Source organism: Carcharodon carcharias (assembly GCF_017639515.1).
Source record: "Carcharodon carcharias isolate sCarCar2 chromosome 39 unlocalized genomic scaffold, sCarCar2.pri SUPER_39_unloc_6, whole genome shotgun sequence".
Classification (NCBI taxonomy): domain Eukaryota; kingdom Metazoa; phylum Chordata; class Chondrichthyes; order Lamniformes; family Lamnidae; genus Carcharodon; species Carcharodon carcharias.
The window spans coordinates 378,370-406,303 of record NW_024470845.1 but is presented as its reverse complement, the minus strand read 5'-3'; the positions used below and the strand labels follow the sequence as shown (position 1 = coordinate 406,303).

The 27,934-nt window shown below is 57.8% G+C and overlaps 1 protein-coding gene across 1 annotated transcript; it reads left to right on the top strand.

Moving 5' to 3' along the window:
- Window positions 1-27,384, top strand: LOC121274987 (cytohesin-2). Its single transcript, XM_041182379.1, has 6 exons — window positions 1-148; window positions 1,810-1,921; window positions 16,740-16,816; window positions 17,849-17,920; window positions 21,361-21,515; window positions 27,163-27,384. Exons 1-6 carry the CDS (start codon window positions 32-34, stop codon window positions 27,248-27,250), a joined length of 621 nt encoding a protein of 206 aa, XP_041038313.1. The 5' UTR covers window positions 1-31; the 3' UTR covers window positions 27,251-27,384.
- The last annotated feature ends 550 nt before the right edge of the window (window positions 27,385-27,934 follow it).

Below are 27,934 nucleotides of genomic sequence, written 5' to 3'. Positions count from 1 at the left end.
CACTTGCTATGTTCTCTCCTTCGCCATTATAATGCTGAACACCAGCCTCCACAACCCCAACGTCCGGGACAAACCCACCGTCGAGCGATTCATCACCATGAACCGGGGGATCAACGATGGCGGGGACCTGCCGGAGGACCTGCTGCGGGTGAGTACGAGGTGCCGGCGGGGGAACCGGGGGAGGGGCGCTCACGCTCCCGAAGTCCGGGAGTGTGCCCTCTGAGGAGTGATTGAGGAGAGCGCGCCAACGTTCTCGAGAGTTTCGAAGGAACGGGAAGCGTTCTCGTCGATAGGGATCAGAATCTGAGAGGAGGGGCTGGGTTTGTCAGGCTCGATGCTGAGAGGCTGCCCCCTGCCCCCAACACCCACCCACCACCCCCCGCCACCCGCAGCCTGCCCACTTCCCGACCGAAGAGTCTAGAACCAGGGGGAGCAGGGAGGTCAGCAAGAATGCCAAATATAAAGGAAGCAACAATTTATACTGGATGAGAAGAGTGTGCTGAATGGTTGGCAAGCGGACTCTTGATTGGTAGAGGCGTTGCCATGGTGTCTGCACCAGTTGATGCTGGCTGACAGTTAACTGCCGAGCATCAGTTGAAATTGAAACCAGGCGGCTTGGCTCTCATTGGCCAAGACATTGCCCTGGCGAATGAATCAGCGAATGGCTGTCATTTATTTCGTTTAGGTGAATCAGGCGCAATGTGTCTCTATGTCCTTCCTGTTTGCCAGGTGCAGGCGCCCCATGCATTAATATATGTAGCTTCCAGTACAGGAGAAATTTCCTGGCCGGGAGCGGGCTGTATCTTTGGTGTCCTCTACCCCAGAGGGTTCTGGATGCTCAGCCGTCTATTAGAGCCAGCGAGATCGAAAGCTTTCCCGACGCCGAGGGAATTGAGGAGAGCAGGCGGCTGGAAGATCAGCCTTCATTTTTTATGAGTAACTCACCGCTTGACTCGCCCAAAGCCTGTCCACCATCCACAAGGCAACAAGTCAGGAGTGTGTTGGGATACTCCCCACTTGCCTGGATGAATGCAGCTCCCACAACACTCAAGAAGCTCGACACCATCCAGGACAAAGCAGCCCCGCTTGATCGGCACCCCATCCACAACCATTCACTCCCTCCACCACCGACGCACAGTGGCAGCAGTGTGTGCCACCTCTCGCTCCCTCACCCATCTCTCTCGCTCCCTCACCCATCTCTCTCGCTCCCTCCACTCTCTCTCGTTCCTTCCCCTATCTCTCTCCCCCTGTCACACTGCAGCAACTCACCAAGGCTCCTTCGGCAGCAACTTCCAAACCCACGTCCACTACCATCTAGAAGGACAAGGGCAGCAGATGCATGGGGAACACCAGCACCTGGAAGTTCCCCTCTGAGTCACTCACCAGCCTGACCTGGAAATATATTGGCCGTTCCTTTACTGTCGCTGTGTCAAAACCCTGGAACTCCCTCCCTAACAGCACTGTGGGTGTACCTACACCACAGGGACAAAATCCTGGAACTCCCTCCCTAACAGCACTGTGGGTGTACCTACACCACAGGGACAAAATCCTGGAACTCCCTCCCTAACAGCACTGTGGGTGTACCTACACCACAGGGACAAAATCCTGCAACTCCCTCACTAACAGGAAGGGGCAAGAGGTGCCCGGCCCGGCCAGCGACTCCCCCCCCACCACCCCCCCGCACCCTGTGATGGAATAACTTTCCGAAGCTGGCCCAGGGAAGCGCGATCGAGGGGCTGAATGGCCTCCCGCGCCCCTTGTGGCTGTTTCCCCGCTAACCCCTCTCTTGTCTCCCTCTGCCACCACCAGAACCTGTACGACAGCATCAAGAACGAGCCCTTCAAGATCCCGGAGGACGATGGCAACGACCTGACTCACACCTTCTTCAACCCGGACCGCGAAGGCTGGTTGCTGAAGCTCGGTGAGAAAGGGGGGGGCGGGGGGTGGGGGGGTTGGGGGGGGGGCGGTGGGGAAGAGGGGAGGGTGAGGGGGTGGGGGCATGGCTGGCGCACCCACCTGGCTGAGCTGTGGCAGCCTTGGCGATGAGGTGGGGTTCCGGGGGCGGAGGGAAGACCCTGCGTCGTGGCCGGGGCTCCGATCCCGCCGACGATGCCCCACGCGGTCGAACGTCCCCGGGGCTCTCGCTGGAGCCGGGGCCTTCCCCGCTGGGTTGCGGGGAGGGCTGGTGGAACCGGCCTCGGGGCCAGAGGTACTGCCCCGGAGCAGGAGGCGGAGGGAGGGAGGGAGAGAGAGAGAGAGGGTGGTGAGGTTCCTCTCCCTCACGGTCCCCTCGGTGGCCCCACCCACAGGATTGCTCCTCCCTCGCTCGGACAAATTGCCCCCCCCCCTCCAACTCTGCCCCCTGACGTTCCTCTCCCTACCCTTCTCTCCTGCCCATATCTCCTACCCGTCCAGCCTCACACCATCCTGCCCCTTAGACCCCCACCCCACCCCTCCCAATCCCCACCCCTTCCCCTCACACCAACCTGGCCTGACTCCACGCCACCCCTGACTTGGACACTGCGAGCGTCGACCCCTCCGCGGGGGGGGGGCTCTCTCTCTCTCTCTCTCTGTTCCCCCCCCTCCTCTCTGCCTGCAGCTGTCCATCCGTGGCAGGGTTCTCGCCACAGCTCCTGATCACCGTCCTCATTCCCCGCTAACGTTCTTGTTCGGTTTCCGCCCTTTTAACCCTCCCCGTCGATTGCCGTAAGCCCACCCACTCTCGCGTACTCCCCCCCCCCCCCCCGCCCCCCAGCGACCATGTTCCTCTCTGCTGTCCCAACACCAAGGGGAGTATGTGTGTGCGTTTGTGTGTGTGTGTGGGAGTGCACTTGTGTGTGGCTGTGTTTTGTGTGCATGTGGTTGGGTGGGTGTTTGTGCGTGGGTGGGTATGCTTGGGTGTGAGTGGGGGTAGATCTGTGGTTTGGTGGGTAGGTGTGTATCATTGTGTATGTGTGTGTGCGCGTGTGTCATTGTATGTGTGTGTGTGTGTCAGTGTGCGTGTGTCTGAGAGTGAGAGTATGCCAGTGTGTTACTAAGTGTGTGCGTGTGTGAGACAGAGTGTGTCTGTCAGTGTCAGTGAGTGTTTGTGTCAAAGTGCGTGTGTCAGTTTGAGCGTGTGTGTGTGTCTGTCAGTGTGAGTGTTTGTGTCAAAGTGCGTGTGTCAGTGTGAGCGTGTGTGCATCAGTGTGTCAGAGTGAGTTTGTGCGTTAGTGAGTTTGAGTGTGCGTCAGTGTGTGTGCCTGTGTCTGTGCCTGTGTCAGTGTGTGTGTGTGTGTGCCTGTGTCTGTGTCAGTGAGTGTGTGTGTTTGTGCCTGTGTCAGTGAGTGTGTGTGCCTGTGTCTGTGTCAGTGTGAGTGTGTGTGTGCCTGTGCCTGTGTCAGTGAGTGTGTGTGTGTGTGCCTGTGTCTGTGTCAGTGTGAGTGTGTGTGTGCCTGTGTCTGTGTCAGTGTCAGTGTGAGTGTGTGTGTGTTTGTGCCTGTGTCTGTGTCAGTGTCAGTGTGCCTGTGTCTGTGCTTGCGTCAGTGTGAGTGTGTGCGCTGAAAAACCAGGGGAACGCCCAGTCCACACATGTCCCTGTCCAGCTAGCGGTGGAGAATCAGTAGGGTGGCTGGGTGGAGGGACGGTGGGGTGGGGCGGGGGGGGGGGGGGGGGGCGTCGGCCGTGGGGGGGTTTGGGGGGGGTGCGGTGGGAGTGGTGGGGGTGGGGGGGGCGGTGGGGTGGGGAGGGGTCAGTGAAGCCAACACCCATGAAAGTCCCTGTCCCCTGGGCAGGGGGTGGGGTGGGGGGCAGTTTGTCAGAGTGCGGAGACCCCTCTCCACCCCTCGTGTTCCAGGGCGTTGGGCTTTTTAACCAGCCCATCACCCCCACCACCCGATTGAAATCAAAAGTTCCCTCTGTCCCTGTCCCGCTGTCGGCAGGAATGAGTTTGCGTGTTCTCACAAGAAACTGGCTGCTGTTTTTCTCCACCCGCTTTTTTTTTCCTTTTTTAAAATAACCTTTTTCTCTCTCTCTTTCTCTCTCTCTGTTTCTGTGTACCCCCCTCCCTCCCCCCGCCCTGCCCTCCATCCTTGTCCCTTGTGTGTGTGTGTGTGTGTGTTTGTGTGTCTGTGTGTGTGTGTCTGTGTCTGTGTTTGTGTGTGTCTGTGTCTGTGTTTGTGTGTGTCTGCGTGTGTGTGTGTCTGCGTGTGTGTGTTTGTGTGTGTGTGTGTGTGTCTGTGTCTGCATGTGTGTGTGTGTGTGTGCGTACGTGTGTGTGTCTGTGTGTCTGCGTGTGTGTCTGCACTGTGTCTGTGTGTGTGTGTGTCTGCGTGTGTGTTTATGTGTGTGTGTGTCTGCGCGTGTGTGTGTTTATGTGTGTGTGTGTGTGTCTGCGCGTGTGTGTGTGTGTGTCTGCGCGTGTGTCTGTGTGTGTGTGTGTCTGCGCGTGTGTGTGTTTATGTGTGTGTGTGTGTGTGTCTGCGCGTGTGTGTGTGTGTCTGCGCGTGTGTCTGTGTGTGTGTGTCTGCGCGTGCTGTCTTGTTTCCGATGGGGTCTTGTCTTCCTCGCTCCCTCCACACTCCCCAACCCTGTCTCTTCCACCCCCTCTCGTTGCTGACGAATGGCTCCCCTCGCTCTCTGTGTGCTCTCTGCTTGCTCTTCCTCTTAGGAGGTAGGTAAATCGGGATGATACCTCTCGCCAAATCCCACTTGGCCTCCTTCCCACCAGCCCGCACGGACCCTGCATGTCTCCCTCCACAGCTCCAGATTCTCTCTCTCCCCCTGTCTCTCTCTCCGTCTCTTTACAAACGTCTTTCTCTCCGTTTCTCTCTCTCTCTGTCTCTCTAGTTCTGTCTTTCTCTCTCTCTCTTTCACTCTCTCTGTTTCACACTCTCTCTCTCCGTCTCTCTGTCTCTGTCTCTTCCTCACTCTGTCTCTCTGCTGTTCCCTCCCTCTCTGTGGCTCTCTCTCTCTCTCTCTCTCTGTCTCCCCCTCTCTCTCTCTCTGTTGCCCCCCCCCACTATCGCACCCTCTCTCTTGCCTCCCTGTCTCTCTCCCTCTCCGTCTGCCTCTCGCTCTCTCTGTCTATCCCATACTCTCTCCCTGTCTCTTTCTCTCGCTCTCTTCCTGTCTCTCTATCTTTCTCTGTTCCTCCCTGTCTCTCTCTCACTTGCGCTCGCCCTCTCGCTCACTGCCTCTCTCTCCCTCGCTCACTGCCTCTCTCTGCCTCGCTCACTGCCTCTCTCTCCCTCGCTCACTGCCTCTCCCTCGCTCACTGCCTCTCTCTCCCTCGCTCACTGCCTCTCTCTCCCTCGCTCACTTCTTTCTCTCCCTCGCTCACTGCCTCTCTCTTCCTCGCTCACTGCCTCTCTCTCCCTCGCTCACTGCCTCTCTCTCCCTCGCTCACTGCCTCTCTCTCCCTCGCTCACTGACTCTCTCTCCCTCGCTCACTGACTCTCTTCCTTGCTTACTGCCTCTCTCTCTGTCTCTCTCTCTCGCTCACTGCCTCCCTCATTCTCTCTCTCACTGCCTCTCTCGCTCGCTGTCTCTCTCATTCTCTCCCTCGCTCTCTGCCTCTCTCCCTCTCTCTCTGTCTCTCTCTCTCGCTCTCGCTCGCTGCCTCTCTCGCTCTCTCTCTCTGCTTCTCTCCCTCTCTCTGCCTCTCTCCCTCTCACTCGCTCACTGCCTCTCTCTCTTGCTCACTGCCTTTCTCTGCCTCTCTCTCTTGCTCACTGCCTTTCTCTGCCTCTCTCTCTCTCTCACTGCCTCTCTCCCTCTCTCTCTGTGTCTCTCTCTCCCTCACTGCCTCTCTCCCTCTCTGTGTGTCTCTCTCTCTCATTGCCTCTCTCCCTCTCTCTCTGTCTCTCTCTCTCATTCACTGCCTCACTTGCTCTATCTCTCTGCCTCTCTCAATCTCTCCCTCACTCTCTCCGCTCTCTCTGATTCTTTAGCACACTCTCACTCGATCTGCCTCTCTCGCTCTCCGCCTCGTTTTTGCTCTCCACCTTGTTCTTCCCCCTCTGCCTCATTCTCCCCCTCCATCTCGCCCTCACTCTCCGGCACATGGTCGCTGCCTCTCTCGCGCTCTCTCTGCCTCTCTCGCACTCTCACTGCTTCTCTCGCTCTCACTCTGCCTCTCTCGCTCTCTCCCTCCCTCTCTCGCTCTCTATCTCCCTCTCTCGCTCTCTCTCTGCCTCTCTCGCTCTCTCTCTGCCTCTCTCGCGCACTCTCTGCCTCTCTCGCTCTCTCTCTCCCTCTCTCGCTCTCTCTCTGCCTCTCTCGCGCTCTCTCTGCCTCTCTCGCTCTCTCTCTGCTTCTCTCGCTCTCACTCTGCCTCTCTCGCTCTCTCTCTCCCTCTCTCGCTCTCTCTCTGCCTCTCTCGCTCTCTCTCAGCCTCTCTCGCACTCTCTCTGTTTCTCTCGCTCTCTCTCTGCCTCTCTCACTCACACCCTGCCTCTCTCGCTCTCTCTCTGCCTCTCTCGCTCTCTCTCTGCCTCTCTCGCTCTCACTCTGCCACTCTCGCTCTCACTCTGCCACTCTCGCTCTCACTCTGCCACTCTCGCTCTCACTCTGCCACTCTCGCTCTCTCTCTGCCTCTCTCGCTCTCTCTCTGCCACTCTCGCTCTCTCTGTGCCTCTCTCGCTCTCTCTGCCGCTCTCGCTCTCTCTCTGCCTCTCTCGCTCTCACCCTGCCTCTCTCGCTCTCTCTCTGCCTCTCTCGCTCTCACCCTGGCTCTCTCGCTCTCACCCTGGCTCTCTCGCTCTCACCTTGGCTCTCTCGCACTCACCCTGGCTCTCTCGCTCTCACCCTGGCTCTCTCGCTCTCACCCTGCCTCTCTCGCTCTATCTCTGCCTCTCTCGCTCTCTCTCTGCCCCTCTCGCTCTTCCTCTGCCTCTCTCGCTCTCTCTCTGCCTCTCTCGCTCTCTGCCTCTCTTGCTCTCACCCTGCCACTCTCGCTCTCTCTCTGCGTCTCTTGCTCTCTCTCTGCCTCTCTCGCTCTCACTCTGCCTCTCTCGCTCTCACTCTGCCTCTCTCACTCTCTCTCACTCACACTCTGCATCTCTCGCTCTCACCCTGCCTCTCTCGCTCTCTCTCTGCCTCTCTTGCTCTCTCTACCTCTCTCCCTCTCTCTCTGCCTCTCTCGCTCTCTTTCTCCCTCTCTCGGTCTCACTCTGCCTCTCTCGCTCTCTCTCTGCCTCTCTTGCTCTCTCTCTGCCTCTCTCGCTCTCACCCTGCCTCTCTCGCTCTCACCCTGCCTCTCTCGCTCTCTGCCTCTCTCGCTCTCACTCTGCCTCTCTCGCTCTCTCTCTGCCTCTCTCGCTCTCTCTGCCTCTCTCGCTCTCACTCTGCCTCTCTCAATCTCTCTCTGCCTCTCTCGCTCTCACTCTGCCTCTCTCGCTCTCACTCTGCCTCTCTCGATCTCTCTCTGCCTCTCTCGCTCTCTCTCTGCCTCTCTCGCTCTCTCTTTGCCTCTTTCGCTCTCTCTTTGCCTCTTTCGCTCTCTCTCTGCCTCTCTCGCTCTCACTCTGCCTCTCTCGCTCTCACTCTGCCTATCTCGCTCTCACCCTGCCTCTATCGCTCTCACTCTGCCTCTCTCGCTCTCTCTTTGCCTCTATCGCTCTCTCTCTGCCTCTCTTGCTCTCACCCTGCCTCTCTCGCTCTCTCTCTGCCTCTCTCGCTCTCTCTCTGCCTCTCTCGCTCTCTCTTTGCCTCTCTTGCTCTCTCTTTGCCTCTTTCGCTCTCTTTGCCTCTCTCGCTCTCTCTCTGCCTCTCTCGCTCTCCCTCTGCCTCTCTCGCTCTCTCTCTGACTCTCTCACTCTCTCTTTGCCTCTCTCGCTCTCTCTTTGCCTCTCTCGCTCTTACTCTGCCTCTGTCGCTCTCACCCTGCCTCTCTCGCTCTCTCTCTGCCTCTCTCGCTCTCTCTCGTCCTCTCTCGCTCTCACCCTGACTCTCTGGCTCTCACCCTGCCTCTCTCGCTCTCACTCTGCCTCTCTCGCTCTCTCTCTGCCTCTCTCGCTCTCTCTCTGCCTCTCTCACTCTCTCTTTGCCTCTCTCGCTCTCTCTTTGCCTCTCTCGCTCTTACTCTGCCTCTGTCGCTCTCACCCTGCCTCTCTCGCTCTCTCTCTGCCTCTCTCGCTCTCTCTCGTCCTCTCTCGCTCTCACCCTGACTCTCTGGCTCTCACCCTGCCTCTCTCGCTCTCACTCTGCCTCTCTCGCTCTCTCTCTGCCTCTCTCACTCTCTCTCTGCCTCTCTCGCTCTCTCTCTGCCTCTCTCGCTCTCTCTCTGCCTCTCTCGCTCTCTCTCTGCCTCTCTCGCTCTCACTCTGCCTCTCTCAATCTCTCTCTGCCTCTCTCGCTTTCACTCTGCCTCTCTCGCTCTCACTCTGCCTCTCTCGATCTCTCTCTGCCTCTCTCGCTCTCTCTGCCTCTCTCGCTCTCTCTTTGCCTCTTTCTCTCTCTCTCTGCCTCTCTCGCTCTCACTCTGCCTCTCTCGCTCTCACTCTGCCTCTCTCGCTCTCACCCTGCCTCTATCGCTCTCACTCTGCCTCTCTCGCTCTCTCTTAGCCTCTCTCGCTCTCTCTTAGCCTCTCTCGCTCTCTCTCTGCCTCTCTCGCTCTCACCCTGCCTCTCTCGCTCTCTCTCTGCCTCTCTCGCTCTCACCCTGCCTCTCTCGCTCTCTCTTTGCCTCTCTCGTTCTCTCTCTGCCTCTCTCGCTCTCTCTCTGCCTCTCTTGCTCTCACCCTGCATCTCTCGCTCTCTCTGCCTCTCTCGCTCTCTCTCTGCCTCTCTCGCTCTCACCCTGCCTCTCTCGCTGTCTCTCTGCCTCTCTCGCTCTCACCTTGACTCTCGCGCTCTCACCCTGCCTCTCTCACTCTCACCCTGCCTCTCTCGCTCTCTCTCTGCCTCTCTCGCTCTCTCTCTGCCTCTCTCGCTCTCTCTCTGCCTCTCTCGCTCTCACCCTGCCTCTCTCGCTCTCACTCTGCCTCTCTCGCTCTCTCTTTGCCTCTCTCGCTCTCTCTCTGCCTCTCTCGCTCTCTCTCTGCCTCTCTCGCTCTCTCTCTGCTTCTCTCGCTCTCTCTCTGCTTCTCTCTCGCTCTCTCTGCCTCTCTCGCTCTCTCTGCCTCTCTCGCTCTCTCTCAGCCTCTCTCGCTCTCTGCCTCACCCTCGCTCTCTGCCTCTCTTGCTCTCTGCCTCGTCCTCGCTCGCTGCTTTACCCTCGCCTTCGCTCGCTGCTTCACCCTCGCCCTCGCTTGCTGCCTCGCACTCGCTCACTGCTTCACCCTCGCCCTCACCCTCACTCGCTGCTTCACCCTTGCCCTCGTCCTCGCTCGCTGCTTCACCCTCGCCCTCGCTCTCTGCCTCGCCCTCGCTCCATGCCTTGCCCTCGCTCTCTGCCTCGCCCTCTCCCTCTGCCTCGCCCTCTCCCTCTGCCTCGCCTTCGCCCTCTGCCTCGCCCTCTGCCTCGCCCTCGCCCTCTGCCTCGCCCTTGCCCTGTGCCTCGCCCTCGCTCTCTGCCTTGCCCTCGCTCTCTGCCTCACCCTCGCCCTCGCTGTCTGCCTCGCCCTCGCCCTCTGCCTCGCTCTCTGTCTGCCTCACCCTCGCTCTCTGCCTTGCCCTCGCTCTCTGCCTCGCCCTCGCTCTCTGCCTCACCCTCGCCCTCACTATCTGCCTCGCCATCCTCTACCTCGCCCTCACTCTCTGCCTCACCCTCGCCCTCTGCCTCGCCCTCTGCCTCGCCCTCACTCTCTGCCTCACCCTTGCCCTCACTCTCTGCCTCGCCCTCACTCTCTGCCTCGCCCTCTGCTTCACCCTTGCCCTCACTCTCTGCCTTGCCCTTGCCCTCTGCCTTGCCCTTGCTCTCTGCCTCGCCCTCGCTCACTGTTTCATCCTCGCCCTCGCTCTCTGCCTCGCCCTCACCCCCAGTCGCTGCCTCGCTCTCGCCCTCGCGTGCTGCCTCTCCCTCATTTGCTGCCTCGCCCTTGCTCACTGCCTCGCCCTCTCCCTCGCTCTCTGCCTCGCCCTTGGCCTCGCTCGCTGCCTCTCCCTCGCTCGCTGCCTCACCCTCGCCCTCGCTCTCTGCCTCACCCTCGCCCTCGCTCTCTGCCTCACCTTCGCCCTCGCTCTCTAACTCACCCTCGCCCTCACTCTCTGCCTCGCCCTCGCTCTCTGCCTCACCCTCGCCCTCACTCTGCCTCACCCTCGCCCTCACTCTCGCTCTCTGCCTCGCCCTCGCTCTCTGCCTCGCCCTCGCTCTCTGCCTCACCCTCGCCCTCACTCTCTGCCTCGCCCTCACTCTCTGCCTCACCCTCGCTCTCTGCCTCGCCCTTGCCCTCTGTCTCAACCTCGCCTTCGCTGTCTGCCTCGCCCTCACTCTCTGCCTCACCGTCGCCCTCACTCTCTGCCTTGCCCTCGCTCTCTGCCTCACCCTCGCCCTCGCTCTCTGCCTCGCCCTCACTCTCTGCCTCACCCTTGCCCTCTGCCTCGCCCTTGCTCTCTGCCCCGCCCTTGCTCTCTGCCTCGCCCTCGCTCTCTGCCCTGCTCTCGCTCTCTGCCCCGCCCTCGCTCTCTGCCCCGCTCTCGCTCTCTGCCTCACCCTCGCTCTCTGCCTCACCCTCACCCTCGCCCTCGCTCTCTGCCTCACCTTTGCCCTTGCTCCCTGCCTCGCCCTCGCTCTCACTCTCACCCTCGCTGTCTGCCTCGCCCTCGCTCTCTTCCTCACCCTCGCTCTCTGCCTTGCCCTCGCCTTTGCTCTCTGCTTTGCCCTCGCTCTCACTCTCACCCTCGCTCTCTGCCTCGCTCTCGCTCTCTGCCTTGCCCTCGCCTTTGCTCTCTGCCTCGCCCTCGCTCTCACTCTCACCCTCACTCTCTGCCTCACCCTCGCTCTCTGCCTCGCCCTCGCTCTCTGCCTCGCCCTCGCTCTCTGCCTCGCTCTCACTCTCACCCTCGCCCTTGCTCTCTGCCTCGCTCTCACCCTCGCCCTCGCTCTCTGCCTCGCTCTCACTCTCACCCTCACCCTCTGCCTCGCTCTCTCTCACCCTCGCCCTCTGCCTCGCTGTCACTCTCACCCTCGCCCTCGCTCTCTGCCTCGCTCCCACTCTCACCCTCGCTCTCTGCCTCGCTCTCACTCTCACCCTCGCCCTCGCCCTCTGCCTCGCTCTCACTCTCACCCTCGTCCTCTGCCTCGCTCTCTCTCACCCTCGCCCTCTGCCTCGCTCTCACTCTCACCCTCGCCCTCGCTCTCTGCCTCGCTCCCACTCTCACCCTCGCCCTCGCTCTCTGCCTCGCTCTCACTCTCACCCTCGCCCTCGCTCTCTGCCTCGCTCTCACTCTCACCCTCGCCCTCTGCCTCACTCTCACTCTCACCCTCGCCCTCTGCCACGCTCACTCTCACCCTCGCCCTCGCTCTCTGCCTCGCTCTCACTCTCACCCTCGCCCTCGCCCTCTGCCTCGCTCTCACTCTCGCCCTCTGCCTCGCTCTCACTCTCACCCTCGCCCTCGCTCTCTGCCTCGCTCTCACTCTCACTCTCACCCTCGCCCTCTGCCTCGCTCTCACTCTCACCCTCGCCCTCTGCCTCGCTCTCTCTCACCCTCGCCCTCTGCCTCGCTCTCTCTCACCCTCGCCCTCTGCCTCGCTCTCACTCTCACCCTCGCCCTCGCTCTCTGCCTCGCTCTCACTCTCACCCTCGCCCTCTGCCTCGCTCTCACTCTCACCCTCGCCCTCGCTCTCTGCCTCGCTCTCACTCTCACCCTCGCTCTCTGCCTCGCCCTCGCTCTCTGCCTCGCTCTCACTCTCACCCTCGCCCTCGCTCTCTGCCTCGCTCTCACTCTCACCCTCGCCCTCTGCCTCGCTCTCTCTCACCCTCGCCCTCTGCCTCGCTGTCACTCTCACCCTCGCCCTCGCTCTCTGCCTCGCTCCCACTCTCACCCTCGCCCTCTGCCTCGCTCTCACTCTCACCCTCGCCCTCTGCCTCGCTCTCACTCTCACCCTCGTCCTCTGCCTCGCTCTCTCTCACCCTCGCCCTCTGCCTCGCTCTCACTCTCACCCTCGCCCTCGCTCTCTGCCTCGCTCCCACTCTCACCCTCGCCCTCGCTCTCTGCCTCGGTCTCACTCTCACCCTCGCCCTCGCTCTCTGCCTCGCTCTCACTCTCACCCTCGCCCTCTGCCTCACTCTCACTCTCACTCTCACCCTCGCCCTCTGCCTCGCTCTCACTCTCACCCTCGCCCTCGCTCTCTGCCTCGCTCTCACTCTCACCCTCGCCCTCTGCCTCGCTCTCACTCTCACTCTCACCCTCGCCCTCTGCCTCGCTCTCACTCTCACCCTCGCCCTCGCTCTCTGCCTCGCTCTCACTCTCACCCTCGCCCTCTGCCTCGCTCTCACTCTCACTCTCACCCTCGCCCTCTGCCTCGCTCTCACTCTCACCCTCGCCCTCGCTCTCTGCCTCGCTCTCACTCTCACTCTCACCTCGCCCTCTGCCTCGCTCTCACTCTCACCCTCGCCCTCTGCCTCGCTCTCTCTCACCCTCGCCCTCTGCCTCGCTCTCTCTCACCCTCGCCCTCTGCCTCGCTCTCACTCTCACCCTCGCCCTCGCTCTCTGCCTCGCTCTCACTCTCACCCTCGCCCTCTGCCTCGCTCTCTCTCACCCTCGCCCTCGCCCTCTGCCTCGCTCTCACTCTCACCCTCGCCCTCTGCCTCGCTCTCACTCTCACCCTCGCCCTCTGCCTCGCTCTCACTCTCACCCTCACCCTCGCTCTCACTCTCACCCTCGCCCTCGCTCTCTGCCTCGCTCTCACTCTCACCCTCACCCTCACCCTCGCTCTCACTCTCACCCTCGCCCTCGCTCTCTGCCTCGCTCTCACTCTCACCCTCACCCTCGCTCTCACTCTCGCCCTCGCTCTCTGCCTCGCTCTCACTCTCACCCTCACCCTCGCTCTCACTCTCACCCTCGCCCTTGCTCTCTGCCTCGCTCGCTCTCTCGTTCTTTGTCTCTCTCTCTCTCTCTCCCTTTCTTTCTCTCCGTGCCCCCCCACCCTCTCCTAGCCCTCCTATAACCCCACTCCCACCATTTCTGCGTCCCTCCCCTGGGCATTTGTGCCCACTGAGGAGGAGGATTGCAGGCGGAGCTCCCTAACAACCCCCCCCCCACCCCCCCGGCTCACCCCAAGGACGGGTCATTCTCCAGAGACCCAACGCCCACCTTGTGCCCTCTCATGCTGAGTGTCCGCTGAGGGGTCTCTGCTGCCACCCCTCCACTCCTGCCCTGTGCCATGGCAACGCCGCCTGGCAGGCTGTACGCCAATACCCGTGCTCCTCGTTGGCACTGTGGGGCTAATAGATGGACAATCCTGAATGGACGACTTCACACTCTTCTTTGCCCCCACCCCCTCCCCATTGCCCCCACCTCCCAAGAGCATCACCGTCTCCCTCCCTCTACCCGCCACCCCCCCCCCCCCCCCCCCCCCGCGCAGGGCTCGCCCGCGCTGTCGAATAGCCCCCGCCAGAGATCTGGAGCGAAAGCAGGCGGCGTGAAGGAGAGCTGTGGCCACATGGCGAGCACGGCGCAGCACTGGGAAACTGCGCGCGTGAGAGAGGGAGAGAGAGGTGCGCCCTCCGGGTTTCTTCTTCTCCTTCCTCCCTCTTCGGTTCCCTGTCCAAAGGCAGGTCCGACCCTTCGCTTCCTGACCTCAGCTGGAGTCGTGATCGAATCCTGCACTGCTGATGGCAGTCTGATCCACGCTGTCAGTCCAGCCCACTGGACAGTCCAAGTTCCTGTGGTTACACGCGTTCTCCGCACGTATGTTGTAATCTGGAGCGATGCAGAGTGACGGTAGAGGCATTCTTTCTATCATGTGACCGACCTGGAACATGGGAGAAACTGAGGCTAATGGTGAGAGGGTGCAGAGGGATCTGGGTGTCCTGGTGCATGAATCACAAAAGGCCGGTATGCAGGTACAGCAGGTAATGAGGGAAGCTAATAGAATGTTATCGGGGAGATCTCAGGGCCAATCATCTGACGGATATAGTTGACTGTCTCCCTTGAGAGTCCGAGCTTCCTTCAGCACTGCACCTCAGTCATACTGAGGTAGCTGCTTCGCTGCCTGTATACCCTGGCAGCAGGATAGTGGCATCTTCTGCGGCCCCTTCCACCTTGGACAACCTCTTGGCCCTGCACCCCTTGTGCCTTTGCCTGGACTCCCAAAGGTGGCTCCTCTGGAGGCTGATTGTCCACTCCTGGCCTCCACTCAAGACATTGGTCTCCTTATTTAAGGAAGGATGTAAGTTCGTTGGAAGCCGTTCAGAGAAGGTTCACCAGACTCGCACCAGGAATGGGCAGACACAGAAATACCTGGAAAAACTCAGCAGGTCTGGCAGCATCGGTGGAGAAGTGCGCAGTTGACGTTTTGAGTCCTCGTGACCCTTCGACAGAACTGTCGAAGGGTCACGAGGACTCGAAACGTCAACTCTTTTCTTCTCCGCCGATGCTGCCAGACCTGCTGAGGTTTTCCAGGTATTCCTGTTTCTGTTTTTGTTTTGGATTTCCAGCGTCCGCAGTTTTTGGCTTTTATCCCAGGAGTGGGCGGGCTGTCTTACGAGGCCAGACCTGCTGAAGTTTTCCAGGTATTTCTGTGTCCACCCATTCCTGGTGTTAGTCTGGTGAACCTTCTCTGCACCGCTTCCAACGCACTTAACATCCTTCCTTAAATAAAGAGACCAATGTCTTACAAGGAAAGGTTGGACGGACTCGGCTTGTATCCGCTGGAGTCTAGAAGAGTGAGAGGAGACTCGATTGAAACATGGACGATCCTGAAGGGACTTGACAGGGTGGATGTGGAGAGGGTGTTTCCTCTTGTGGGAGAATCTAGAACAAGGTGGGGGGGGTGGTCACTGTTTAAAAATAAGGGGTCACCCATGTTAAACAGAGATGAGGGGATTTTTTGTCTCTTGGAGGGTGGTGAGTCTTTGGAACTCTCTTCCTCCAAAAGGCAGTGGAGGCAGAGACTCAGAATATTTTTAAGGCCGAGCGAGATAGATTCTTGATTCACAAGGGGGGGGTGAAAGGTTATCGGGGGGAGGAGGCGGGAATGTGGGGTTGAGGTTACAATCGGATCAGCCGTGACCTTATTGAATGGGGGAGCAGGCTCGAGGGGCTGAGTGGCCTCACTCCTGCTCCTAACTCTTAATGTGGTGCGAATCTCTCTCTCTCTCTCTTACCCACCTGCCACATTGGAAGGATTGACAGGTTGACACTTGACCCATGTCACGAACCCCACTTTGCCCTGGCCGTCGAGTCCTGGGGCAGGACTCGGACCTGAAGCTTCCGGCCTGACCTCGTGTCCGAGTTAAACCCATCCCCGCCCCCCCCCCTCACCCCCCGACGCCCGCCCTGATTTCAGATGGGCTGCGATGGGACGGTAAAACGGGAACGTGTCCGCGCAGCAAGTCGTTGCCACTTTGGGGAACGCTGACTGGAACGGCGATGAGAGTAGATTGAATTGCGCCCCCCACCCCCCCCCTCTTAAAAAATAACCCAATATTTTGATCATCACTCAAGAGGGGAAAATTGGTTGGGAAGTGGGCTCTGATTGGTAGCGGTGTTGCCATGGAGGATGCACCAGTTGATGGCGACTGACAGTCAACTGCCAAGCGCTGTTTGAAATCCAAACCGGGCGGCTTGACCCTGATTGGGTCTGAGGAATGAGTCAGCGAACGGCAGGAGCTGGACGTTTTGAAATCGCTTCCATCCTCGTTTCATCTGGAAGTCGGGAGCAACAGGCCAGGTGCAGGCCGGACCCGACCAGCCCGTCCGTCCGTGCTTGCAAAACTCAAAAGCACAGCCTCCAACGTTAGGGGCGATTCCGCGATTGGACGACGTTAGCTCAATAATCCTCAGCGCACACTAAGACTTACACTGACGTCCGACTTAAGATTGTCAGTCGGGCTCCACCCCCCACCCCTCCCCCCACCCCCACACCTCCCGGTGCAGCACACTGTGGCTACATAGATTAATGCACGGGACCCTTTCCTTTGCAGACGGAAAGGAGATGGGCCACACGTTGCGCCCCGTTCCAGCTGGGCAAAATACGTGACAGCCATTCCCCGACTCATTCCTCAGACCAGACCAGTCAGGGCCAAGCTGCCTGGCTTGAGTTTCAAACAGTGCTTGGCAGTTAACTGTCAGTCGCCATGAACTGATGCTTCCTCCATGGCAACGCTGCTCCCAGGCTGAGCCCACTTGGTCAGTGTGGGGTTGCGGGGAGGGGGGGTGGGGGGGTTGGGTGGAGGTGGGGCGAGGGAGAGTGGGGCGCAATGTTCATTGGGAGAGCCCAGGACAGATGGCAGGGAGCGGAATGGCCTCCTCTGCTGTTGCGGTCTGCCGATTCTGAAACCCGTTTGCTGCCTCCTCCCTCCCGAATAATCCGAGCTGAGTAATCCGAGTGTGAGGGTGTGAGGCCCTCCTCCTGACCACTTCCACACGCACTATCTCCCCCTCTCTCTCTCTCCCTCACCCTCTCCCTCTCTCTCTCTCTCTCTCTCTCTTTCTCTCCCTCCCTCCCTCCCTCCCTTTAAGCTGTGGTACAGGGTGGGCTGTGATCCTTGACTCGCCTCCTCCCGCTCCCTGCTCCTGATCGGCTGAATCGGCTCCGTTTTTGGGAATACTCAGTCATTGTCTCTCTCTCTACATCCCACCCCACCCCTTGACCCGCTCTTCCCACCAAACCCTCCACCACACCCGACCTTCCCCTCAACAAAACCCGGCAGGAGGCAGAGTGAAGACGTGGAAACGACGTTGGTTCATCCTCACCGATAACTGTCTGTACTACTTCGAGTACACAACGGTAAGAAGGAAGCCAGCGGTGTGACAGTAGGGGGGAGGGGGTGGGGTGGCGGCAAGGGGGGAATCCCAGGGAGAAGCACATCCCAGAGACCCTTTGATATCCTCCTGCTCCCTTAAACCAGCCCACAGCGTTCCCCTCACCACCTTATTACGCTCCACACTCATCCCGCTCCCTGGAAAGCAGAACGAGGCACTGACGCTCCTGTCAGTCTGGATTATGTAGCTCAAAGCCTAGAGTATATACATCTCCCTCTGACAGTGCAGCACTCCCTCAGTACTGGCACCGGGGGTGTGTCGGCCTGGATTATAGAGCTCAAATCCTACAGTATATACATCTCCCTCCGACAGTGCAGCACTCCCTCAGTACTGGCACCGGGGAGGATTGTCGGCCTGGATTATAGAGCTCAAATCCTACAGTATATACATCTCCCTCCGACAGTGCAGCACTCCCTCAGTACTGGCACCGGGGGGAGTGTCGGCCTGGATTATGTAGCTCAAATCCTAGAGTATGTACATCTCCCTCCAACAGTGCAGCACTCCCTCAGTACTGGCACCGGGGGGGAGTGTCAGCCTGGATTATGTAGCTCAAATCCTAGAGTATATACATCTCCCTCCGACAGTGCAGCACTCCCTCAGTACTGGCACCAGGGGGAGTGTCGGCCTGGATTATGTAGCTCAAATCCTAGAGTATATGCATCTACCTCCGACAGTGCAGCACTCCCTCAGTACTGGCACTGGAGGGAGTGTCGGCCTGGATTATGTAGCTCAAATCCTAGAGTATATTCATCTACCTCCGACACTGCAGCACTCCCTCAGTACTGGCACCGGTGGGGGGGAGGGGAGTGTCAGTCTGGTTTATGGAGCTCAAATCCTAGAGTATATACATCTCCCTCAGTACCGATTCACCCCATCACTCACTTCAGTCCATGTCGCCACCTCACGGTCGAGCCTTTTTAGACCCTCCCAATTGCCAACCTCCTGTGCTCGCTCTGCTGCATCGCACTGACAACATCTTCCCTTCATTCTTTGGCAGGACAAAGAGCCCAGGGGAATTATCCCGCTGGAAAATCTCAGCATCCGAGAGGTGGAAGATCCCAGGAAGCCAGTGAGTGTCCACCATCGCGCAAGGGGATAGGTGGAGGGGTGGGGTCAGCCCGGGGGGCCTGTGCCTGCTGTTTGAAAGAGGGATCGAATTTATCTAACTATTCCCTCGACACTGTCCCCATCAAATACTCCCAGGACAGATACAGCACGGGGTTAGATACAGAGTAAAGTTCCCTCTACACTGTCCCCATCAAACACTCCCAGGACAGGTACAGCACGGGGTTAGATACAGAGTAAAGCTGCCTCTACACTGTCCCCATCAAACACTCCCAGGACAGGTACAGCACGGGGTTAGATACAGAATAAAGCTCCCTCGACACTGTCCCCTTCAAACACTCCCAGGGCAGGTACAGCACGGGGTTAGATACAGAGTAAATCTCCCTCTACACTGTCCCCATCAAACACACCCAGGACAGGTACAGCATGGGGTTAGATACAGAGTAAAGCTCCCTCTACACTGTCCCCATCAAACACTCCCAGGGCAGGTACAGCACGGAGTTAGATACAGAGTAAATATCCCTCTACACTGTCCCCATCAAACACTCCCAGGGCAGGTACAGCACAGGGTTAGATACAGAGTAAATCTCCCTCTACACTGTCCCCATCAAATTCTCCCAGGACAGGTACAGCACGGGGTTAGATACAGAGTAAACCTCCCTCTACACTTTCCCCATCAAACACTCCCAGGACAGGTACAGCACGGGGTTAGATACAGAGTAAACCACCCTCTACACTTTCCCCATCAAACACTCCCAGGACAGGTACAGCACGGGGTTAGATACAGAGTAAACCTCCCTCTACACTGTCCCCATCAAACACTCCCGAGAGAGGTACAGCGCGGAGTTAGATACACAGTAAAGTTCCCTCTACACTGTCCCCATCAAACACTCCCAGGACAGGTAGAGCACAGGGTTAGATACAGAGTAAAGCTCCCTCTACACTGTTCCCATGAAACACTCCCAGGACAGGTACAGCACGGGGTTAGATACAGAGTAAATCTCCCTCTACACTGTCCCCATCAAACACTCCCAGGACAGGTACAGCACAGGGTTAGATACAGAGTAAAGGTCCCTCTACACTGTACCCATCAAAAACTCCCAGGACAGGTATAGCACGGAGTTAGATACAGAGTAAATCTCCGTCTACACTGTCCCCATCCAACACACCCAGGACAGGTACGACACGGGGCTAGGTACTGAGTAACGCTCCCTTTACACTGTCCCCAGCAAACACACCCAGGACAGGTACAGCACGTGGTTAGATACAGAGTAAGTCTCCCTCTACACCGTCCCCATCAAACACTCCCAGGACAGGTACAGCACGGGGTTAGATACAGAGTAAAGTTCCCTCTACACTGTCCCCATCAAACACTCCCAGGATAGGTACAGCATGGGGTTAGATACAGAGTAAAGCTCCCTCTACTCTGTCCCCATCAAACACTCCCAGGACAGGTACAGCAGGGGGTTAGATACAGAGTAAAGTTCCCTCTACACTGTCCCCATCAAACGCTCCCAGGACAGGTATAGCACGGGGTTAGATACAGAGTAATGCTCCCTCTACACTGTCCCCATCAAACACTCCCAGGACAGGTATAGCACGGAGTTAGATACAGAGTAAAGCTCCCTCTACACCGTCCCCATCCAACCCTCCCAGGACAGGTACAGCACAGGGTTAGGTACGGAGTAAAGCTCCCTCTACACTGTCCCCATCAAACACTCCCAGGACAGGTACGACACGGGGTTAGGTACTGAGTAACGCTCTCTTTACACTGTCCCCAGCAAACACACCCAGGACAGGTACAGCACGGGGTTAGATACAGAGTAAAGCTCCCTCTACACTGTCCTGATCAAACTCTCCCAGGACAGGTATAGCACAGGGTTAGATACAGAGTAAAGATCCCTCTACACTGTCCCCATCAAACACTCCCAGGACAGGTACAGCACGGGGTTAGATACAGAGTAAAGCTCTCTCTACACTGTCCCGATCAAACTCTCCCAGGACAGGTATAGCACAGGGTTAGATACAGAGTAAAGATCCCTCTACACTGTCCCCATCAAACACTCCCAGGACAGGTACAGCATGGGGTTAGATACAGAGTAAATCTCACTCTACACTGTCCCCATCAAACACTCCCAGGACAGTTACAGCACGGGGTTAGATACAGAGTTACGCTCCCTCTACACTGTCCCCATCAAACACTCCCAGGACAGGTATAGCACAGGGTTAGATACAGAGTAAATCTCCCTCTACACCGTCCCCATCAAACACTCCCAGGACAGGTATAGCACAGGGTTAGATACAGAGTAAAGCTCCCTCTACACTGTCCCCATCAAACACTCCCAGGACAGGTGCAGCACGGGGTTAGATACAGGTGAAGTTGGGCTATAGTTGGGTGTCGTTTGCAGCGCTTCTGGGGCAATGTCTGGATCCTGCAACACAATTCAGGCCACGGTGCATTAACTCACCTCTTGAAGTTCACCGGCATTCGGGACGAAGTGATCTCGGGGAGCCGGAAGAGGCTGTCTCATCCTGACACATTCTCACGCTCTCTCCCTCTTTCTCCCTCTGTCTCTGTCTCTTTCTCTCTTGCTCTCTCCCTCTGTCTCTCTCTCTCTCTCTCCCTCCCTCTCTCTTCCTCTCTCCCTCTTCTCCTGTCCCACCCCTTTCTCTGTCTCCCCCTCTCTCGTTGTCTCCTCCTATCTATCCACCCCTCTCTTCCCCCCCCCGCTTCTCTCTCTCTCCCCCTCCGCCTCTCTCTCTCCCCTCTCCCTCTCTCTCTCGCTCTCTCTCCCCCCCTCTCTCTCATCCCCTCTCTCTCTCCCCTCTCTCTCTCTCCCCTCTCTCTCTCCCCCTCTTTCTCTCCCCATTCTTTCTCTTCCCCTCTCTCTCTCCCCGCTCTTGTTTCCCCCCCTCCCCCTCTCTTCCCCCCTGTCTGCCCTTCCCATCTCTCTGCATCCACTCCGTCTGTCTCTCCCTCTGTTTGTCTTTCTCCCCCGTCATCTCTTTCCCTCTCCCTCTCCCCTCTCTCTCTCCCCTCTCTCCCCCTCTCTCTCTTTCTCCCCTCTCTCCCCTCTCTCTCCCCCTCTCTCCCTCTCTCCCCCTCTCTCTCTCTCACCTCTCTCTCTCTCTCTCTCTCCCCCTCCTCTCTCTCTCTCTCACTCCCCCTCTCTCTCTCCCCCATCACCCCGCCCCTCTCTTTCTCTCTCTCTCCCGCCTCTCTCTCTCTCCCGCCTCTCTCTCTCCCGCCTCTCTCTCTCTCCCTCCCCTCTCTCTCTCTCTCTCTCACTCCCCCTCTCTCTCTCCCCCTATCACCCCGCCCCTCTCTCTCTCTCTGTCTCCCGCCTCTCTCTCTCCCGCCTCTCTCTCTCCCGCCTCTCTCTCTCTCCCTCCCCTCTCTCTCTCTCTCTCTCCCTGTCTCTCTCGCTCCATCTTCTCCCACAGAACTGCTTCGAGCTGTATATCCCCAATAACCGGGGACAGTTGATCAAGGCGTGTAAGACAGAGGCAGACGGACGAGTGGTGGAGGGGAACCACATGGTCTACCGGATATCTGCTCCCACTCCCGAGGAGAAGGACGAGTGGATCAAGTGTATCAAGTGAGTGGGGTCGGGGTGTTGGGGGGAACAAGCCAGGAGGGTCCGCACTTGTCAAGCTTCCCGTAAACATCAGCTCATGGCAAACCTCAACCTCAACATCAACACATCCTGTCCCCGAACTCCCATTGAACCCCGATTACAACCCTCCCCTCCCCCTGCTCGCTGACCTCCCAGTCTGCTAACACCCTCCATGGCCCCACACCCCCTCCCTCCCTGTCCCTGTAACCCCCTCCAGACCCTCCAATTCCCATCCTCCTGTTCAAATCCCTCCCTCACCCCCTCCCTCCCTATCTCTGTAATCTCCTCCATCCCCTACAATTCTCATCCTCCTGTTCAAATCCCTCCCTCACCCCCTCCCTCCCTATCTCTGTAACCTCCTCCAGCCCTAACAATTCTCATCCTCCTGTTCAAATCCCTCCCTCACCCCCTCCCTCCCTATCTCTGTAACCTCCTCCAGCCCCCAAAATTCCCATCCTCCTGTTCAAATCCCTCCCTCACACCCTCCCTCCCTATCACTGTAACCTCCTCCAGCCCCTACAATTCTCATCCTCCTGTTCAAATCCCTCCCTCACCCCCTCCCTCCCTATCTCTGTAACCTCCTCCAGCCCCTACAATTCTCATCCTCCTGTTCCAATCCCTCCCTCACCCCCTCCCTCCCTATCTCTGTAACCTCCTCCATCCCCTACAATTCTCATCCTCCTGTTCAAATCCCTCCCTCACCCCCTTCCTCACTATCTCTGTAACCTCCTCCAGCCCCTACAATTCTCATCCTCCTGTTCAAATCCCTCCCTCACACCCTCCCTCCCTATCACTGTAACCTCCTCCAGCCCCTACAATTCTCATCCTCCTGTTCAAATTCCTCTCTCACCCCCTCCCTCCCTATCTCTGTAACCTCCTCCAGCCCCTACAATTCTCATCCTCCTGTTCAAATCCCTCCATGGCCCCATCTACAAGGCACAAGTCAGGAGTGTGATGGGATACTCCCCACTTACCTGGATGAGTGCAACTCCCACAACACCCAAGAAGCTCGACACCGTCCAGTCCAAAGCAGCCCCACTTGATCGGCACCCCATCCACAAACATTCACTCCCTCCACCACAGACGCACAGTAGCAGCAGTGTGTGTACCACCTACAAGATGCACTGCAGCAACTCACCAAGGCTCCTTCAACAGCACCTTCCAAACCCACAGCCACTACAATCTAGAAGGACAAGGGCAGCAGACACATGGGAACACCACCGCCTGGCAGTTCCCCTCCAAGCCGCTCACCATCCTGACTTGGAAACATATCGGCCGTTCCTTCACTGTCGCTGGGTCAAAACCCTGCAACTCCCTCCCTAACAGCGCCGTGGGTGTACCTACACCACAGGGACAAAATCCTGGAACTCCCTCCCTAACAGCACTGTGGGTGTACCTACACCACAGGGACAAAATCCTGGAACTCCCTCCCTAACAGCACTGTGGGTGTACCTACACCACAGGGACAAAATCCTGGAACTCCCTCCCTAACAGCACCGTGGGTATACCTACACCACAGGGACAAAATCCTGGAACTCCCTCCCTAACAGCACCGTGGGTGTACCTACACCACAGGGACAAAATCCTGGAACTCCTTCACTAACAGCACTGTGGGTGTACCTACGCCACAGGGACAAAATCCTGGAACTCCTTCGCTAACAGCACTGTGGGTGTACCTCCACCACAGGGACAAAATCCTGGAACTCCCTCCCTAACAGCACTGTGGGTGTACCTACACCACAGGGACAAAATCCTGGAACTCCCTCTCTAACAGCACTGTGGGTGTACCTACACCACAGGGACAAAATCCTGGAACTCCCTCCCTAACAGCACTGTGGGTGTACCTACACCACAGGGACAAAATCCTGGAACTCCCTCCCTGACAGCACCGTGGGTGTACCTACACCACAGGGACAAAATCCTGGAACTCCCTCCCTAACAGCACTGTGGGTGTACCTACACCACAGGGACAAAATCCTGGAACTCCCTCTCTAACAGCACTGTGGGTGTACCTACACCACAGGGACAAAATCCTGGAACTCCCTCCCTAACAGCACTGTGGGTGTACCTACACCACAGGGACAAAATCCTGGAACTCCCTCCCTAACAGCACTGTGGGTGTACCTACACCACAGGGACAAAATCCTGGAACTCCCTCCCTAACAGCACTGTGGGTGTACCTACACCACAGGGACAAAATCCTGGAACTCCCTCCCTAACAGCGCTGTGGGTGTACCTACACCACAGGGACAAAATCCTGGAACTCCCTCCCTAACAGCGCTGTGGGTGTACCTACACCACATGGACTGGTTCAAGAAGGCAGCTCACCCACCACCTTCTCAAGGGGCAATTAGGGACGGGCAATAACTGCTGGGCCCAGCCAGTGACACCCACATCCTGTGAGAGAATATAAGCAGAAATCCGATTCCCTTTCGATATTTCCCCCCTTGACCCTGAGGGAAGGGGGCAAAACATTTGAAAGAGATGCTTTTTTTCTAAGGGCAGGGGTCTTGCCCCTTGAGAGATTCCTTCGATGGAAGGGCGCAGGGGTAATGGTCTGAATCAGGATGGCTCATTCAGTCCGACTGCTCTGTTCCTGCGCTGCACCCCCCCTCCCCAGACCACCCCTCCCTCCCCAGACCACCCGCCCCCCCCCCCTCCCCAGACCACCCCCCCTCCTCCCCAGATTCCCCCCCCCACCCCACCCCTCCCCCCCACCCAGTTGTTATCTCGCCCCCATCAACCTATTGCTTTGCTCCTCATGGCCCCTGCTTGCTTCCTGTTAAATGCAAACTGGGGTAGAAGGATTGTGAACTGGGAGGAGGAGGAGGGTGTTGATCTTCCAAAGGACGTAGACACATTGGTGGAAGGGAGCGGGCAAGTAGCAGATGCACTTTAATGCGGTGAAATGTGAAGCGATTAATTTTAGTAAGACGGTGTAAAATACAGGGCACCACTCTAGAGAGGCTGCAGGAGCAGAGGGACCCTGGGATACATGTTCATGTATCATTGAAGGTGGAAGGACAGGTTGAGAGGCTGGTTCATGAGGTGTTGACTATCCTAGGCTTTATTAGCAGGGGCATAGAGTACAAGAGCAGGGAGGGTGTGTTGAACTTGTATAAGGATGTGATTGTATAGAACCGTGGTGAGGCCACAGCTGGAGTACTGTGTGCAGTTCTGGTCACCACATTATAGGAAGGATGTGATTGCGCTGGAGGGGTTGCAGAGGAGATTCACCAGGATGTTGCCTGGGATGAAACATTTGAGTGATGAAGGGAGGTTGGATAGACTTGGGTTGTTTCCGTTGGAGCAGAGAAGACTGAGGGGCGACCTGATCGAGGTGTACAAGATTATGAGGGGCATGGACAGGGTGGGTAGGGAGCAGCTGTTCCCCTTTAGTTGAAGGGTCAGTCACAAGGGGACATAAGCTCAAGGTGAGGGGCAGGAAGTTTAGGGGGGATGTGATTTTCACCCAGAGGGTGGTGAGGGTCTGGAATGCACTGCCTGGGAGGGTGATGGAGGCGGGTTAGCCTCACATCCTTTAAAAAGTACCTGGATGAGCTCTTGGCACGTCATAACATTCAAGGCTATGGGGCCAAGTGCTGCTGAATGGGATTAGGTAGGTAGGTCAGGTGTTTCTCACAGGTCGCTACAGACTCGATGGGCCGAAGGGCCTCTTCTGTGAAGGCACTGGTTGGGCCTCAGCTGGAGTATTGTGTCCCGTTCTGGGCTCCGCACTTGAGGAAGGATGTGAAGGGGTTGGAGAGAGAGCGGAAAAGATTGAAGGAGAAAATGGTTCCAGGGTTGAGGAACTTCAGGTCCGTGGGTAGACTGGAGCAGTTGGGACTGTTCTCCCTGGGAGAAGAGAAGGTGGGGAGGTGAGTTAATGGAGGCGCTCAAAAGTCACGAGGGACCTGGACAGGGTGAGGGAGGGAGAAACTGTTCCTGTTGGCGGAAGGATCAAGAGCGAGACGGATTTGAGGGGATCGGTGGAAGAAGCAACAGCGACATGGGGGGGAGGAACAGCCTCACGCAGCGAGTGGTTAGGGTCTGGAATGCGTTGCCTGAGAGTGTGGCGGGGGGGGGAGGCTGGGTCCATCGAGGCGTTCGAGAGGGGGTCAGACTGTGATCTGGAAACGGGCAGTGTGCGGGGTTACGGCAGGGGAGTGAGACGAGGTGGGTTGCTCACTGGGAGACCCAGTGCAGACAGGATGGGGCCCAAAGGCCGCCTCCTGTGCTCCAACAGTTCTGTTTCACGCCAGAGTAAAGCCGTTTCCCATCAGCTTGTGGCACGAGGACATTGCAGTTTAAAGATTTTGGATAAGAGATGCAGTTGACGGGTGCGGGGGGGGTGGAGGGGATGTGAGGAAGTTGGTTCTTAACCAGTGAGTGGCAATGACCAGGAAGTCGCTGCCCTTCAGGGGGCTGGAAGTAGAGACGATGAACGATTTTGGAACGAGGGTAATATGGGCACTTGGAGGAAGTGAAGCTGCAGGGGAGAGAGCCAGGGAGTGGGAGAGACTGGATTCCCCTCCACAGAGAGCCAGCAACTACACGATGGGCCAAGTGGTTAGAAACAATTTGAAGCTTGTGCCCTAACTCTTGTGACGTCTACAATACAGAGTAAGTCTCCCTCTACACCGTCCCCATCAAACACTCCCAGGACAGGTACAGCACGGGGTTAGATACAGAGTAAATCTCCCTCTACACTGTCCCCATCAAACACTCCCAGGACATTTACAGCACGGGGTTAGATACAGAGTAAATCTCCCTCTACACTGTCCCCATCAAACACTCCCAGGACAGGTACAGCACGGGGTTAGATACAGAGTAAATCTCCCTCTACACTGTCCCCATCAAACACTCCCAGGACAGGTACAGCACGGGGTTAGATACAGAGTAAATCTCCCTCTACACTGTCCCCATCAAACACTCCCAGGACAGGTACAGCACGGGGTTAGATACAGAGTAAATCTCCCTCTACACTGTCCCCATCAAACACTCCCAGGACAGGTACAGCACGGGGTTAGATACAGAGTAAAGCTCCCTCTACACTGTCCCCATCAAACACTCCCAGGACAGGTACAGCACGGGGTTAGATACAGAGTAAATCTCCCGCTACACTGTCCCCATTAAACACTCCCAGGACAGGTACAGCACAGGGTTAGATACAGAGTAAATCTCCCTCTACACCGTCCCCATCAAACACTCCCAGGACAGGTACAGCACGGGGTTAGATACAGAGTAAATCTCCCTCTACACCGTCCCCATCAAACACTCCCAGGACAGATACAGCACGGGGTTAGATACAGAGTAAATCTCCCTCTACACTGTCCCCATCGAACACTCCCAGGACAGGTACAACACGGAGTTAGATACAGAGTAAAGCTCCCTCTATTTCTTTTTAATCTGATGCTAGTAAACGAGCAAAGGTTTTTAACTCTGATAATGTTTGGGATTGGGCTCGGGAGAGATGGACAGTTTGTTCCTGACATTTATTGATGTTTGAAGCGTCGGATGGTCTCGCTGCTCTGTTCTAATTACCTCCTCTCCACCTTTTCCTTCTTCCCCACACCCCACCCCGCCCAAACCCCCCCCCCCCCCCGCCCACCCCCCACACAACCAACAGGGCAGCCGTCAGCATCGACCCGTTCTACGAGATGCTGGCCGCCCGCAAGAAACGCATCTCCGTCAAGAAGAAAGCCGAGCAGCCGTGAGGGAGGGATACGAGCGGGCGAGGCGGGGGACGAGGAGGAGGAACGATGACCCCGGAGAATTGGGACAGGGCGGCTCAGTGTGGCGGGGAGGGGGCCAGCCGACACGGACACACACCTCTCCTGAGCAATTCCAACCCCCACCCCCCACCCACCCACCACCCCCGCCCCCCCCCCCCCCCCCCCGACAACCAGCCCCTCCCGGCGGACATCCCAGCATCTGCGACTTGCGCCCGCCTGTCCGCACCCTGGAGATCTCCGCTTCCCTCTCTTTCTGGCATCCCCATCTCCACCTCGGGCACTGTCTGCGGACCCCCTGCTCTCAGGAGACCTGACGGCGACCAGCGAGCTACAGGACTTCAGTTTACCACCACCCCCCCCCCCCCCCCTCCCCACCCCCACCCTCCACAACCCCTCTCCTCGTCTCCATCCCCCTTCTTCCCTTGCTCACTCTCTTGCCCGATACAGTGAGCGATGTGGTGGTGGGGGGGGCCCAGCGAGAGCTGGGCGGGCAAACCCACGCCTTCCAGCGGAGCCACTTATTCCTCCCGTCGACGTGTGTCCGAGATGCTGCATTGAGCCACTGCAGAGCTTCCAGATTTGTGGACCTCTTAATTATTACTGCGATTGTTAATATTATTGGTAAATATTATTATTATTATTATTATTATTTCGCCATGAGTTGGA

Coding starts and splice junctions, on each gene's coding strand:
- LOC121274987 (XM_041182379.1), top strand. CDS start 32: ATGCTGAACACCAGCCTCCACAACCCCAACGTCCGGGACAAACCCACC. Junction 149..1,809: donor TGCCGGAGGACCTGCTGCGG/GTGAGTACGAGG, acceptor TGCCACCACCAG/AACCTGTACGACAGCATCAA. Junction 16,817..17,848: donor ACTACTTCGAGTACACAACG/GTAAGAAGGAAG, acceptor ATTCTTTGGCAG/GACAAAGAGCCCAGGGGAAT.